The 14,874-nt window shown below is 45.3% G+C and overlaps 2 protein-coding genes across 2 annotated transcripts; both read left to right on the plus strand.

The window, feature by feature from the left end:
- The first annotated feature begins 254 nt into the window (after positions 1-254).
- Positions 255-3,872, plus strand: micos10 (mitochondrial contact site and cristae organizing system subunit 10). Its single transcript, XM_064300660.1, has 4 exons — positions 255-410; positions 2,882-2,929; positions 3,230-3,339; positions 3,686-3,872. Exons 1-4 carry the CDS (start codon positions 347-349, stop codon positions 3,692-3,694), a joined length of 231 nt encoding a protein of 76 aa, XP_064156730.1. The 5' UTR covers positions 255-346; the 3' UTR covers positions 3,695-3,872.
- Positions 3,873-8,042: 4,170 nt separating this feature from the next.
- LOC135235310 (neuroblastoma suppressor of tumorigenicity 1-like) lies at positions 8,043-12,567 on the plus strand. Its single transcript, XM_064300661.1, has 4 exons — positions 8,043-8,696; positions 9,859-10,040; positions 10,556-10,667; positions 11,297-12,567. The coding sequence occupies exons 2-4, from the start codon at positions 9,868-9,870 to the stop codon at positions 11,600-11,602; spliced, it is 591 nt and encodes a 196-aa protein (XP_064156731.1). The 5' UTR covers positions 8,043-8,696; positions 9,859-9,867; the 3' UTR covers positions 11,603-12,567.
- Positions 12,568-14,874: the final 2,307 nt, after the last annotated feature.

Genomic DNA, 14,874 nt, shown 5'->3' on the forward strand with positions numbered 1-14,874 from the left:
ACGTGTTGGCTAAACCATGGTCATTGTCCTATTTATTTGACTGGGAAATTACAAAATGTTTATATTCACTCACAAAACATTAGCCTACTGCAGACTGTGTAATATATAAATACTTGGGATTTATGTTGCACAAATGATAGTTTCTGGAGATAACAGACTGAAAACTTTTTGAGTCGTATGCTTTTGGTACTCAGTTATTGCCCCCACTCCCATTATTAATTGACATTCCCACTAGATATAAGCAAATTAACCCGAAAGCGTCCATTCTGCCATCAACACACAAGACGCGAAGAACTGTAGAAGAATATCTCGCGAGATTTGCAGGAAGGAAATACTCGGTGCAAACATGTCTGAGAATGAGCTGGGTCAGAAGTGGGATCGCTGTCTCGCCAACACCGCTGTCAAACTGGGTAATCTTTGCTACGTCATAGCATCTCATTTAGCAAATATTTTATTTCAAAGAACCGACTTTAGAAAACCAAACCGTAAAGATAAACGCGGAATTCCATGGATGCAGGCACACCTAGCGTACGACCCGGTTCAGATAACGTTAGCTAGCTAGTTGCTTACAGAGGGCCATGCGGGGGTAGGTCATTTCTCCTTGTTTGCGAGTAAATAAGCTTTTGTGCAAATGTGGGATATAACCGAGATGTCTGTACGGAATCTGTGTGTACATTGGGGATGCGGCGTGTAGAAAGCAAGTCACGCGCGTTTGACCTTTGATTCAGTCAAGCTGTGTCCCGAACATGTCCGTGTCATTAACTACGCGAAGGCCAATGAGAGCGATATAACAAGCTAACATGGGCATTCTCCCAATTCATTCGCATTCATTTTGTAACGTTAATAAATCGAATAGGCTGATTATGGCAACTTAACACATTTATCCATTAGGCTATACATTTATGCACATAGGTATTTACTTCCGCAGGTCCAGCTATGGGTTTGCAAGGACAGGTGGACCGGTCGCAAAGCCCCTCCAAGAATTCAGATATGCAGCCTTTTTTCAAGACATACTCCCCTAACCTCTGCATCGCATCACCGGTGCCAATTGGTTTTATGTTCATGGGGATGTTTTGTTTTGATGGTGACCCCAAAAGTGATGTTTTTTCATTTACAGATGGGGAAAGACCTTAGTTTAGCTGCTAAACTAATTTGACATTTCTATTACCCAAACAAGGTGCTACATAATCATAGTATCAGCAGTAACTTGAGCTCAGCATGATTTTTCTAGTTAATTCCCACATCAACAGGTCCAGGGTCCAGTGTACGAATAATACCACCTTTCTGCAGCTAATTCTAACAATTTAAAAAAGAAGCAAACAAATATTTTTTTTAAGAGAACTCATAGTGAGACGGTCCAATTATGAAGCACAGTAGGCTCATCTGTTCTGGTTTTTAAGGACACTTGTGTGTCACCTGAAAACCGGATATTTATTAATTCAGCCTGCAGCACCACACCACATTTCCTGCAGCCAATCAAAGGATGAAAGCGCTGGTTGTGTTTGAGAACGGGAGGTAAGAAATTGAGATGACATGACAGGCGCCTGACGGTAAGGCGAGGAGGGAGGAAGAGAGAGAATGCTAAGTGAAAGATGAAAGATTAAAAGGAGACTGATCAAATATATCTGTTGTGTTCGTGAAAGGGGGGGGTGGGGGGTGATGGGTGGAGGGTTTTCACAGGTATAAATCTGGCATTAAAATACTGGAGCTGCTGTCACAATTGGCAGAATAATGTGCTTCTGGAGTTCAGCTGTCAGCGCTGCTGCCATGGTTACAAATTACAAAGGAAGAGAGAGTGCTTGTAGAAGTCTTGATCCTACGAAAAAAAAAAAGAAAAGAGATGCCAAAGACCGTGAGCACAAGACAAAGATTTTCATATTGAAAGCGGCACGGTTCTGAATGTGGTGTGACTCATCTGGATGTGCTGTTACATCTGTGCTGTGTGTATCATGGTTAAAATTAAAATACTAGCAAAAGTGGCATTGAGGGTAGCACAAAAAAACTTCAGTTTTTTTTTTTTTGTGTGTGTGGGTGGAACTCCGTTTCAGTTACTTTAAGTACTGTCCTTGATCTGTCTGTTCATCGGTATGCGCTGTTGGTACTATTAAGTTTTAATCTCAGTGACTGACATTTTGCACATGCAATTTGCAAGGTGAATTAACAGCATAGATGGCGTCCTACGCCAGGTGTTTATCCACTGCGACAAGTGGTCTTGGAAACAACTACAAACCGTGATTCATATTCAGTGCAGAAGTAAAAAAATAAATGAAAAATACTGCAAAGGGTTTGCAGGTTTTTATTGTTACTTAATTAAAGCAGCTGCTTACTCAGCTAATTCGCCTCACTTGGTTGCTTGGGCCTGAGCTAGTTGCTGGTTTTAATGTGAGAACAAAAACATGCTGACCTTATAAGCGTTCCATGACCAGGGCTGCAGATTTCCCGTCGCTGTGTCTCACCATTTTCACCAAGCTTGCAGAGCTGATCCACATGTAATGGAGACACCAAAGGGGCTAAGGGTGACGGTGTGTATATATAAACCCTCCAAATAGGACAAACGCTGTGGACTGTTTTTGGCAGCTCCTGGCTGGACAATGGCAGCGTTCTATAATAACGAACACCTGTTCTCGGCTTGAATATAAGGATAGGGAACAGCGTGCGGCTCTGGCCTGTAGGTTTGGAGGTCACAGGTCACAGTTCACAGGTCATTGGTCAGAGTGCGAGTGTGCAGGTGCTTATCCATCCCTCTGCGTGTTCGAGTGCATCAAGTCGTGCGTTGGTCACATCAGTGTTCCATTTGCACAAGTTTTTTATGGGCTAAGTTGCTTCCTGTTTCAAACTTTCTCTCTTTTCCCCCTTTGTTTGTTTGTTTGTTTGTTTGTAGGGGCGGGCCTCGGACTGGGCATCGTGTTCTCGGTCGTCTTCTTCAAACGTGAGTTTTTTTTTATCGTTGTGGAAACGGGACTGCGGGAGGTAGTGCTTCATTTATAGTGAGAAGTGCAGCCATTGGCCGCTTCAGGCGGTTGTCGGAGGAAGTGTGCATTCAGTAAGCGCGTAAGCATCAGCGTGTTCCTCTACCGCATTTATCGTAAATACACCAAGGAGGGAAATTTAAGCACTGTGAACGGACGGTTCACAATGGCCTGTTCTCCTCATTATATTACGTTATGTTATGTTGTAAATATGAAACATACGAATACGTGAGCAGGCAGCGTTGTCTTCCTCCTTGCAGGCCGCACGTGGCCAATAGCTTTCGGCACGGGGGGCGGACTGGGCATGGCGTACTCCAACTGCCAGCACGACCTGAGGTCGCCATACCTGCTGCATGGTCACATGATCAAGGTCAGTATAAATGTCTGGAATGCACTGCAGATGAACCGCGCCCGGTACGTTACAGACCCAGTAGTACCGTGTACTTTTTTCATTTCCTCACCAGACTGTATTTTAAAACGGTAAATCTGTCTTAATTATAGTATATTGAGTTATGTAGAATTGTAGAATACTACAGATGGTGGCGTATGGAGATATGAAGCAGATATGAAACTGATTTGCTACATTCTCGCTCTCCCTCTCCCTGCTCTCTCTCCCATTTGTCTCTCTATCTCTCTTTATCTCTATCTCTCCCTATCCCCCCCTTTCTCCCCCCTCTGTCTCCCTATTTCTCTCTTTCTCTCTTACTCTTTCACAGGATCAGTAGTGCAGTTTCTTGAAGGAAGCGTCTCTTCTTCTCTCTCTCCCTGACCCTGATTTGTTTGCACAGTCCTGTCTGTCTGTGTGTCCTGTGGACTGCAGTTTCCTGCCCATGTACTGATTGTCGTTCCCGCCGCCCCCAAACAGAACAGTCTGTGTTTATTTAATAAAACAACCCAAGTGTATTTATGAGCTTTTCTGCGTCTCTTTTTGCCGTTTGAGTTATTGAGTGCGGGAACAAGGACTCCCGCTGTTGTGGAATGGGGCCAGAGCTGGCTTCTTCCGCGGACCCTCTGGACACGTAGAGAGAGAGAGAGACAGCGAGCGAGCGAGAGAAAGCGAGCAAGAGAGAGAGCGAGTGAGAGAGAGCGAGTGAGAGAGAGCGAGAGAGAGAGTGAGTGAGAGAGAGAGAGCGAGAGAGAGCGAGTGAGAGAGAGCAAGTGTGAGAGAGTGAGAGAGAGAGCAACAGAGCGCGCGCGCTGGCTGTCTGTAGCAGAAGAGGGGGCTCGTTGGTTTGCGCACGGGACAGACCAGGGCTGGGGCCTCCTTTCTGTGAACTAGGGGCAGAAAACGGTTTCCCTTCCTTTGTTACGTAATGTCTTGCACCCCTGTCACGTTCGCTCCGCGTGCAAAAAAAAAAATATTTGGCCTGACTAGAAAATTCATGACGAGTAAACAGTGCCCATGTGAGCTGCGTTGACACTGGCAAAGAACATCTGGCTGGTGATTGTTGGCATGTGTGCTTACAGCACATACATCGCACGCAAATGTAAATGCCCACACAATGTAGGGCAATAAAAGGCATGGGGTTTCACACACACACGGTCACTTAGAGTACGCAAAACACACGCATATAAGCACACATCCATGGGGCGACATGGCTCAGGAGGTAAGAGCGATTGTCTGGCAGTCGGAGGGTTGCTGGTTCAAACCCCAGCCTGGGTGTGTCGAAGTGTCCTTGAGCAAGACACCTAACCCCTAACCCCTAACTGCTCTGGCGAATGAGAGGCATCAATTGTAAAGCGCTTTGGATAAAAGCGCTATATAAATGCAGTCCATTTACCATCCAGTCTCACGGTCTTCACAAGAGCAATCGGGCGTCACAATGTGGAGGTGTGACGCAAACCAGATGGCACACAAACGCGACGTTTACAAGAATCCACAAACGGCAACACTTGTGGCTTGTGTGATTTGTGGACCGTGGAGAGGTCGTGGGTGTCGGAGGAGCTGAGCTCTACGCTCTGCTGTCCCGTGCAGGTTGGTGGATATGCTCAAAGGGAACGAATGGGAATGAATCATAACTCTGCACTGCCCTCCACTTCACACAGTACTCTCCATTTTTTGGGGCACGTTGGACATTTTGTGTAAATGGATTTGTGTTTCATCACAAAAAAAACATTCCAAAAAAAACCTACTCTTCAAAGAGTTCCGAGTGATGAAGCACAAATCCATTGACACACGATGTCCAAAACGCCCCAAAATGGAGACTGTGAGAAATGGAGTCTCTGAAGTCAGTGTTCTAGAACTCGACTGCTTTCAGTCACCGGCAGCGATTGTTACATCAGCATTAGAATGTTCAGTTGAGAACATTCTGATCACACGTTTGTGACCTCACGCCTTAAGGGGGTAAGCAGGGGAAATGCAGATAGAGACGTAAAGGTATGTAAAGGTATGTTGTGCACCCGTGTGCATTAAACACACACGACGTCGGTGCACAAATCTCAAGTGTGGTGCGTTTTTTTCATGCCCCCCTGATGGTGCAGTATGCATGGAATGCGTGGGAATGCAGTCGCCTGTCTTAAGGGGTTGAGAACTTATCACTAGCTGGTGATTGCACACTAAAGACACACATGGATAGTGTCACACTATGCTGGCTACCCAACGTGGTGCAGCACAACCACCACACTCTTACAAACAGCCCCCCCCCCCCCACACACACACACACACACACACACACACCCATTACCTGGTCTTATGGTTCATCAATGGGAATCAAGGGTGAGGAAGGGAGGGGAGAGCCCGTGTAGGATCTTGGGTACAGACCTACAATGAGATTTAAGAGCTGTCAAGAATACCTGTCTGTGTAAATAATTGATGACATGAATATGGCAGGAGCATATAAGAGAAAAATGTGTCTCCACGAAATGCACAACTATCCAACTGTCAAAATGGAATTATGATATTGTATTTTATAGCCGGTTATGTTTAAATAAATAAAAAATAGTGGTGCTTGGCACAATGATAAAGATCATATTGAAATATTAATACATTTGTAAAAATGAGCATAGAATATGCTGCGATGATATTAGAAAATACTCTTGTCTTCACCTTCAAAAACGCAAGGCAGAATATTTTCCGAGAACAGATGCCCCTCCTCCATTTCGGCCAATGGGCTTTCAAAGTCACGAAAGGGAAAAAGGATAAAACATCCAAGTGCAGACTGCAGATATTAAATATGTAAGCGCAATAAAAACCTGAAGCAAGCAGCTCCAGGCAGGTCGGGGTATGGGGGGTGGGAGGGGGGGTCCTTACACAACGGAATCGCGGAACGATTCGGTGGCTGAAAGGAGAGATGGGAAGAGTTTAAGAAGAGTGCGGTCTGCTGTCTGATTCCTGTCGGCCGCCTGCTCTGTGAGTCAGAGGCAAAGGAGAAGAAGTAGGGAGACGATTATAAGACTCCCTAAGACCCGGCAATTCATCACCGTGACCCTGTGGAGGATACCGGTCTCTGGGCTTAATCTCAACAACCATATATTCTACCATGCTGAAAATATGCAGCTGAAACCAGCTGGGTTTTTTTAAAACTGGTTTAAAAGCTGCGTTGTTGACAATTCCAGCGGGTCCAAGCTGGTCCGTGGCTGGAAAAAGCTGGTCAAAGCTGGTCAAGCTTGTAGAGTAAGCCGGCAGTCAACTGGCGGGCAAGCTGACTATACAGGCTGGTCAGTTGATGATCAGCTATTTGACCAGACACGGTTTAAACCTTCTTGACCAGTTTAAGCTGGTTTAAGCTGGAATTTTCTATCAGGGTGGTGAGCAGTCAGCTGGGAGAGATGGAAGGGGCAGCTCAGACTGGATCTGGTACTTGTACCACAAAGCAGGATTACTTTGTTTGATGGATAACCGGCACCGAGCAAAACCCGGAAACCCACCCAAATATGGAACACGGACTGAAGTAAAAAACAGCGGTTCCAGGTGTTACTGAGTGGAGTTATCCAGCTAACTCAGTCATGCTGGGCCCTGTTTCATGAAGCAGGATCACTGAGTTAGACGGATAACTGCACCGAGCAAAAACCCGGAACCCTCCCAAATTTTGAACACGGACTAAATTTTTAAAAAGAGCTGTTCTGGATTGTACTCTCTGCGGTTATCCAGCTGACTCAGTAATCCTGCTTCGTGACACAGGCCCCTGGACGATAACTGATAAACAGCAAACTGATTTATCTGAGAGGTTATACAAGACGGGGTGAAATTCAAACCAAAAGGGAACAAACAAGGAAAGCAATGGTCCTGTGCCATTGCCATGATCAGAGAAAGAAGCAAGAAGATGCAACAGGCATCCCCCCCCCCCCCCCCCCCCCCCCCCGAGGGCTGAGTTTTTGGAGTTTTGGGTAACATGATGACAGTGGAAGCCAGAAAGGCCCCTTTGGATTCTCTGCTTAACCCCCCACCCCATGCCCCATGTACAGGTGACAAGAAGGGGGGGGGGGGGGGCTGAGGAAGGTATGACCTGCAATTTATGTAGTTCCAGGCACCTCCTGCAGTTCTCATTCTGGGCTGTAGATACATGTGGGTATAAATGTAGGCAGATAAGTTGGTGTAGTTTTCCCCATGAGCAACAGACTGGACTGTGAGGACTCCTGTGGCCGGGATAGTGTTGGGTGTCCTGGACAGAAACGTGTTTCTAGTACACCTGAAGTGGCTATGCAGGAGGGGGGAATAGGTGCACTTTGAACTGAGCTGAAGTTTGAGCTGCCGCTGGACCTTCAACACGGGTACAGTCTCCTTTGCGCAGTCTCAAGCCATTGTGTTATAAAATGAGAGGGAAGAGAAATCAGTTAGAGAAACTCTTCTCCTATAGGCGTGCTTATTACAACATGCAAATCCAGGGAAATAGCCAACGGCACTTGGAATTAAGAGCGTCAGCAAAAGAGACAATAAACCTGCAATTAAAGGTGCCAAGACGGAAGAAGTAAAACTTGATTTCTAAGTTACGAGCTCATTTGCATTTTCGGTGAAATTCCAAAGTGTGTCGAGCGTGAACATGTCACTAGAGGCGAATTCATTGGTCCTTAGGTACCTGTTCGATTGTTGCGTTGATTAAGTGGGGGTTTTTATTACAAAAGAATGCGATAAAAAAAAAAATAGGCTAGGGATGAAATGAACAGGGGATATAAAGGGAGAAAAGAAATAAGCAATTAGGAAATTGAACATCAAAGAATGGTAAGGTCTAGCAATATGCCAAAGATAATTCTGCGAAATGATTCTGAATTGTGTTTTCTCGGTTTCGCCGCGCTGTTGGCAGTGGCGAGACCATGCCAGCACGCAAATTTCTGTACCTGAAGTTCACTGATTAGAAAAGAGAACTTCGCGTTCTTCCTATGCCAAGATTCGGTCTTGCTTTGGAGCGCACCAGTTTCTTTTATTTAGCCTAGTTTTTCTCCTCATTTAGACGCTCTGAAGCTCAGCGGGACCTCAGCCCAGCGTCGCCGCGCCTGTCGAGATAGTGAGGAGAGAACAGAATTGTGGAGGCTGTCAAGTTCAAGAGAGCGATAAATTTTTTAAATAAACCGAGAAAAAAAATCTCCCGACGGTGCCGTTTTGCTTGCAACTGACAGGAGAAAATATGTATCCGTGTTTTTCTTTTGCAGGCGAAACACAGATAGACCAAGACACTGAAAAGGAGCGGTAAAGACGGCGCGAGGGGAGGAATAGCCAGAGGGAGAGGAGAGAGGTTCTTGGGTGCGCGGTTATTTCTTCAGATCGCTAATTTTCTGCTTTTGTGTTCGCGGGTATGTAACTTTTCATTATAGCTTTTTTTTAAAAAAAACAAAAACTCTTAACATAGAGTAGGCCTCTTTCTGACTCCCTCTCGCCACTGTTATAAAATCTGATTTATATTCTTTATCGTTTGTCTGAACCGTTTCTCCCCCTCCTCTCTCCGGTCCTCTCTCTGGCGCTGCTGAGTAGAAGAGAGACGTGTGTCTGCGGCTGGGGCTGCGGCTGACCTGCCCGTTTTGGTCCGCTTTTCACTTCCGTACGAGTAAGTCCGCAGCCTAGGTCTGATGACGTGTTTTTCTTGAAAATGCATGTTATCTTTCTTTTTGACAGCTCTCCATTCCGATTACAACAATGACATTTGTAGACCAATCTGTAGGTCTCTCTTCATACCGTATACCTCTTTTGAAAAAGTGTCATTTTCTTTAATATTTCGAAGGAACATTTCAGTCTGTATTGGTGAATTCATCTCCTCCTCCTCCTCTTCTTCTGTATATTCTCTTTTACTCTAATAAGAAATAGGCTATAGTACTGTATGTCATTATGTTGCTCCCTACATATATAGCCTACGTCAGCAGTAGCAGCTTTTGGATCGTGCTTCTATTGAACAGGCAGTTTTCATCAACGAACTACGCAATATTTGTTTATTTATTTATTTCAACGGAACCACAGTTGTGGACAAGCAGTTGATGACCTGGTATCTCTGTGTGCCCCTGCACAACCTCCATTCAAGTTGCTGGAGACTGTGATTATTGTGTTGACAAAATCAATCCTCGCTTCATGAAAATGCATTTAAGTTCTAGTTATGCCTTTTCTCATGCTAACATTATCAGTTGCATTTTCAAGTTTTACCAATGTTTTGTAGGAGCAGTATGAATCAAATCTAATTTAATTGTATAGAACATTTTAAAAATATTTAAATTCATACGCATATAGATCCTGGCCTAAACCCCCCCTTGGGAGGAACCAGACTCAAGGGGGGGAGCCCATCCTCCTCTGGCCAGGTCAGGGAGTGGGTATACAGTATGTAACATTTTCAATTTTGCAGTATTAAGTTAGATTAGGCAAAATGATACACATGAGGCACTTTATGCTTCAACAAAGCTAGCTATAATCCTGCTGGTACAACTAAAATCTTTCAGAATGGCGACTCTGTGATAATACTCACTCCTCCAGGTTGCAGCCATGTGGAAGTGGGCCGTGATTGGCTGGATCCTGCTGAAGCTGTGCGTGGCGGCTCCTCCTCTGCACATCGATCGCCTGGCGCTGTTCCCCGATAAGAGCGCTTGGTGCGAGGCCAAGAACATCACTCAGATCATCGGGCACACCGGCTGCCAGCCCCACTCCATACAGAACAGGTCCCTACGTCGGTCCCTACAGAATCCCAAAACAAATACGCCGCTATCTGCTCTGTCGCACGCAAACACAAAAACACACAAACACGGCACATTAAACATACACATATTCCTGTACTGCATATACACAAGCACTCCAACCTCTGGGTGTGGGCACACCAGCTATGCTTAAGTTTGTTCAACTTGGTCTGAAACACAAAAATCATTTTGATTAATAGCTATTACTTTACTAACAAAGCTGGTAGAATATTCCATATACCCAATGATATGTCCAGTGTTAATTCAACTCTAACAAGAGTACACAGGAGTTCAGTTGTGACCATATTTTGTCTGTAAGAGTTGATATAACACTGACCATTCTGTGTAACTGTCACAAATCACTCCCAGTCACCAGAGAGGATCAATGTTTTCACAGAAGACTCTGCTGTACGTATAACCATGATCATGTATTGTTTTACCCCCCTCCTCATCTCTCCCCCTCTTCATCTCTCCTCCTCTTCATTCTCTCGTTCTCTCAGGGCATGTCTGGGGCAGTGTTTCAGCTACAGTGTGCCCAACACCTTCCCTCAGCTGACCGAGTCCCTGGTGCACTGCGACTCCTGCATGCCCGTGCAGATGCAGTGGGAGGTGGTGAGTGTCCCCCCCTCCCCCCCCCCCCGTGTCTCCCTGCTAAACGTATGCGTGCGGTCCACAGCGCCCCCTGTAGAAGGGAGCTCGCGGCGATGAGACGGGCTGTAAAAGGCACGTGGTTCTGTTTCACCATCATTCATGACAGTCTGTATTCCTTCAGCCCCTGGGTCAGCTATCACAACATGGGGCATTTCCATCCATCCATTCAACCATTCATTCATTATCTATACCCGCTTATCTTGGGCAGGGTTGCGGGGGGTGCTGGAGCCTATCCCAGCGTGCACTGGGCAGGATTACACCCTGGACAGGCCGCCAATCTATCGCAGGGCACACACACCATTCACTCACACAATCATACTTATGGGCAATTTAGAGTCTCCAATTAGCCTAACCTGCATGTCTTTTGGACTGTGGGAAGAAACCCATGTGGACACGGGGGGAACATGCAAACTGCACACGGGAAGGCCCAAGCTGAGATTCGAACCCACAACCTTCTTGCTGTGAGGCGACAGTGCTACGTTCTTGGGGGAGGAGGGGGCAGGGGGTTGCCCTGCCCTGCCCCGCCCCGCCCGCTCCCCTTAAACAACACAGCATTTCTAACCCTTTGTGCCCACTTTTTTTTTACCCAGATAACACTGGAGTGCCCGGGCAACAAAGAGATGCCCTACGTGGACAAGCTGGTGGAGCGCATCCTCCAGTGCAGCTGCCAGTCCTGCGACAAGGAGGCGGGCCAGCAGGGGGCGCTGCTGCAGCTCTTTCCCTCCAACGCCACGCCGGAGCCGCCCGCCAGGGGCAACGAGGGCCGCACCCACGGCCGTCCTGGCGCGCACGCCCAACACCCTCACGCACATGCCCAGCACGCTAATGTGCATGCCCAACACGCTCACGCGCACCCAGACTCGCACCCACACCCGCACAAGCCTGCGGGGGGATAGTGACAGCAGGAAGGGGGGCATAGCTTCTTCTTCCATCTCTGTTCTATTTCTGTATTCCGATCCACTTTTCTCCATCTAAAAAAGCCCCCGTTGTATTCCTCGCCTGGAACCAAGCTCTTTTCTTCCACTTGCGATTTTGCACAACCGAAACACTTTTTGGAACCGCGGTTAAGGGCTCCATGCACTGGAGAACTTCACCCAGACTAGCCCAAAATAAGGAACCGCATTTTGGGCCCAGATTTTCCCAAATTTTTAAACAGGATCAAAATGATCCATATTCAAATAATCCACTCCTGCAATCTGGGATCATTTCAGTGATTTTCATCTGGTTCTTAAAAAGACTTGGTAAATTTGGTAAATATAAACAAGGTGACAAAATCTGGATCTACAATGCTTTTATTACAGATCTGTTGAGCATGATCTGCAAACAGAATTAATTTCCCTGAACACATTAAAATGGCTTTGTTTTCATTCCAAAGGGGGGAAAAAAACATTTAAAAATAAAATTAAAGATAATGTTTAAAAAGAAAAAATTTACACAGAAAAAGAACCGAAATATAGTGGAATGTTTTTTTAAGTCAGTGTTCTAGAACTAGAACATTGCTTTCAGTTACCAGTAGTGATTGTTACACCAGCATTAGAATGTTCAGTTAAGAACATTCTCATCACATATTGGCAATTTCACACCGTAAGGGGTCGAGGAGCATGTGCACGTCATCGTCTGTTTGCTGAAGTAGGCTAATGTTGATTTCACTTGTTCCTCTACTAGACAGGTTTGAATTAGCTGAACCTTATTGTCTGTGGAAGATGTGCAATTATAGATACCATTGTAATGCATTACTGTGAGTGCTCATGAGTGCTCAAGCTTTATTTTGCGACGATCACTTTCCTTTTAAACTTTTTGTTGCTGTTGTTCGGTGTTGCTTTATCTTCAATGTAATAAATAAAAAATTATATTTTCCTTAGTATTTCTACCTTAATTACATTGAAATGTTCCAGCTTTATTGCCTTTGAATATTTTAAATGCACCCTCCTAATGGGATTATCCCATTACCTCAAATCAAAACTCTCATTGTCTCTTTACCTTCAAATGATGAAAAACGGAATTGGCATTTTTAACCATGACCGAAGGCCAGACTGGATTACCCAGGAGGAGACTGAATCAGAATAATCTTGATATCATTTTTTGTTTTGTTTTGTTTTGAAAAACCCAATTAGAAGATTTTCAGAAGTCTATTCAACTAGAGAAACATGCTCAGAAAACTTGGGCTCAGGACATTGAGATTCATGCATGCCCATTCACACATACAGCAGATATGCATAATTCACAGCCACAAATTAAATTTTTTGTTAAAAAAAATGTATTCACACACACACACAGGCACACGACCAGTCTGAATGCAAAACACAGTGCCCAGTTTGTGAACACAGAGTGATGACACTCATTTATTTTCTCTCAGACTGGTCTGTTGGCAGTAAAACCTGTAATCTCAAATGTGTAAACTCTGTGTCTCAAATCGCCAAAATAAACCGCAGTTCTGTGCAAGCCTACCTCTTTATGCTTGTTTAGTGAGACAGACTATACCTATGTATCAACAGCAGAGGTATGTATCGAAAAAAAAACCTAAATGCATAATCAGGAACAAGATTCTTCAAATATTTAAAAGTGAGAAATATATATATATTTTACCTGATAAAAAGGGAAAGCTAAAACTGAACCAGAGGCGTACTACTCTTCACTGAGCTCTCGAAAATAAATGCGTTTGAGGAAAGAAAAATTTATGGATTCCTTGGCCTGATTTCTCTAATTATGGTGCCCATATGTCTGAGGAGATCAGAAACAACCATCAGTCTTAAACCTCGGGATCTTTAAATGCGTTTCGCTAAAATACGATCATTATTCTGTGCGACTGTGAAACGGACCGCTCGCGGTTTTGCATAAAGTAGCCTACTTTCGCAGTTTAATGCGGAGACACGCTCGGTCCCCGGCAGCGAGGAGAGGATCCGAACGGCGGGTTGGAGGAGCGGACACGGGGATTAGCGCGAGCGAGGAGCCGCGCGGAAGGGGCTGCGCGTCTGGAGGCCTGTAGAGCCACTTGTGTTGCGGGCGCCGGTCATGCTCGCGCTCACTCTCGCGCTCACACTCGCAGGCACACAGCAGCGCTCTGTTCACACGTACGCGTGCGCGCACAAAGTAGCGCATCCTCGCACATTCGCACAGACTCTTCAAGTCCAGCAGTCACTCACCCACTCCCACGTACTTTATGTACGCGCACATACAAACACACACACATTTAGATAAAACTCAGTCATGCACTCCTGCATAAACATACAATAATAGAGAAACACTGACATCACACACCCTCCGTCACACACACACAGACACACACATTGATGTAAACACGCTCACATAGTCATTCACACGTACACAGACACATTAATAGAAAGATGCTCACAGTCATGCACACACACCTTAATATACTCACATACTCAGTCATTCACACACACACACACACACACACACACACTAATGTACTCACATAGTCATTCACACACACACACACACACTAACATAATCATGCTCACATACTTGCACATGTACATGTCATGCACATGTACACATACACATACACATTCATTAATAAACTCACACTTAGTTATTCACACACACACAAACACATTAATATAAAGATTCTCACAGTCATGCACACACACACAGCAATACACTCACATAATCAGTCATTCACACAAACACACACACAAATGTACTCGCATACTCAGTCATTCACACACACACACACACAAATGTACTCGCATACTCAGTCATTCACACACACACACACACTCAAATTAATATAAACACGCTCACACACTCAATCATGCACATGTACGCGCGCACACACACACATGAATACACTCACATACGCAGTCATTAGCGCGCACACAAATAGACACACACACTCGGCTACCCAGTCATTCAGCAGCGAACACGCATACACAGACACACACTTAGTCATCAACAATTCACACATACAAAGCGATCGCGGCTGATATTTCAGAGCAAGGCGCATGCAGAGAGGGAGAGGGTCCAGTCCTTTCGAATGCAGAACCTTCACCTACACAACGCGCACATTTAAAGTAAAGACGCTCGTGTTTTTATTCCCGTCTCTCTCTCTCTCTCTCTCTTTCTCTCTCTCACTCACTCACACACACATACATACATACACACACACACACACGCATGCACACACAGTAATCCACTTATTTACCGC

This window comes from Anguilla rostrata, chromosome 11 (genome assembly GCF_018555375.3).
Source record: "Anguilla rostrata isolate EN2019 chromosome 11, ASM1855537v3, whole genome shotgun sequence".
In the NCBI taxonomy this organism is placed as follows: domain Eukaryota; kingdom Metazoa; phylum Chordata; class Actinopteri; order Anguilliformes; family Anguillidae; genus Anguilla; species Anguilla rostrata.

Excerpts from the sequence above, each read along its gene's own strand:
- LOC135235310 (XM_064300661.1), top strand. The coding sequence starts at position 9,868 with ATGTGGAAGTGGGCCGTGATTGGCTGGATCCTGCTGAAGCTGTGCGTG. Across the intron at positions 10,041-10,555 it reads CCCCACTCCATACAGAACAG|GGCATGTCTGGGGCAGTGTT; the intron begins GTCCCTACGTCG and ends TCGTTCTCTCAG. Across the intron at positions 10,668-11,296 it reads TGCAGATGCAGTGGGAGGTG|ATAACACTGGAGTGCCCGGG; the intron begins GTGAGTGTCCCC and ends TTTTTTACCCAG.
- micos10 (XM_064300660.1), top strand. The coding sequence starts at position 347 with ATGTCTGAGAATGAGCTGGGTCAGAAGTGGGATCGCTGTCTCGCCAAC. Across the intron at positions 411-2,881 it reads CAACACCGCTGTCAAACTGG|GGGCGGGCCTCGGACTGGGC; the intron begins GTAATCTTTGCT and ends GTTTGTTTGTAG. Across the intron at positions 2,930-3,229 it reads CTCGGTCGTCTTCTTCAAAC|GCCGCACGTGGCCAATAGCT; the intron begins GTGAGTTTTTTT and ends TCCTCCTTGCAG.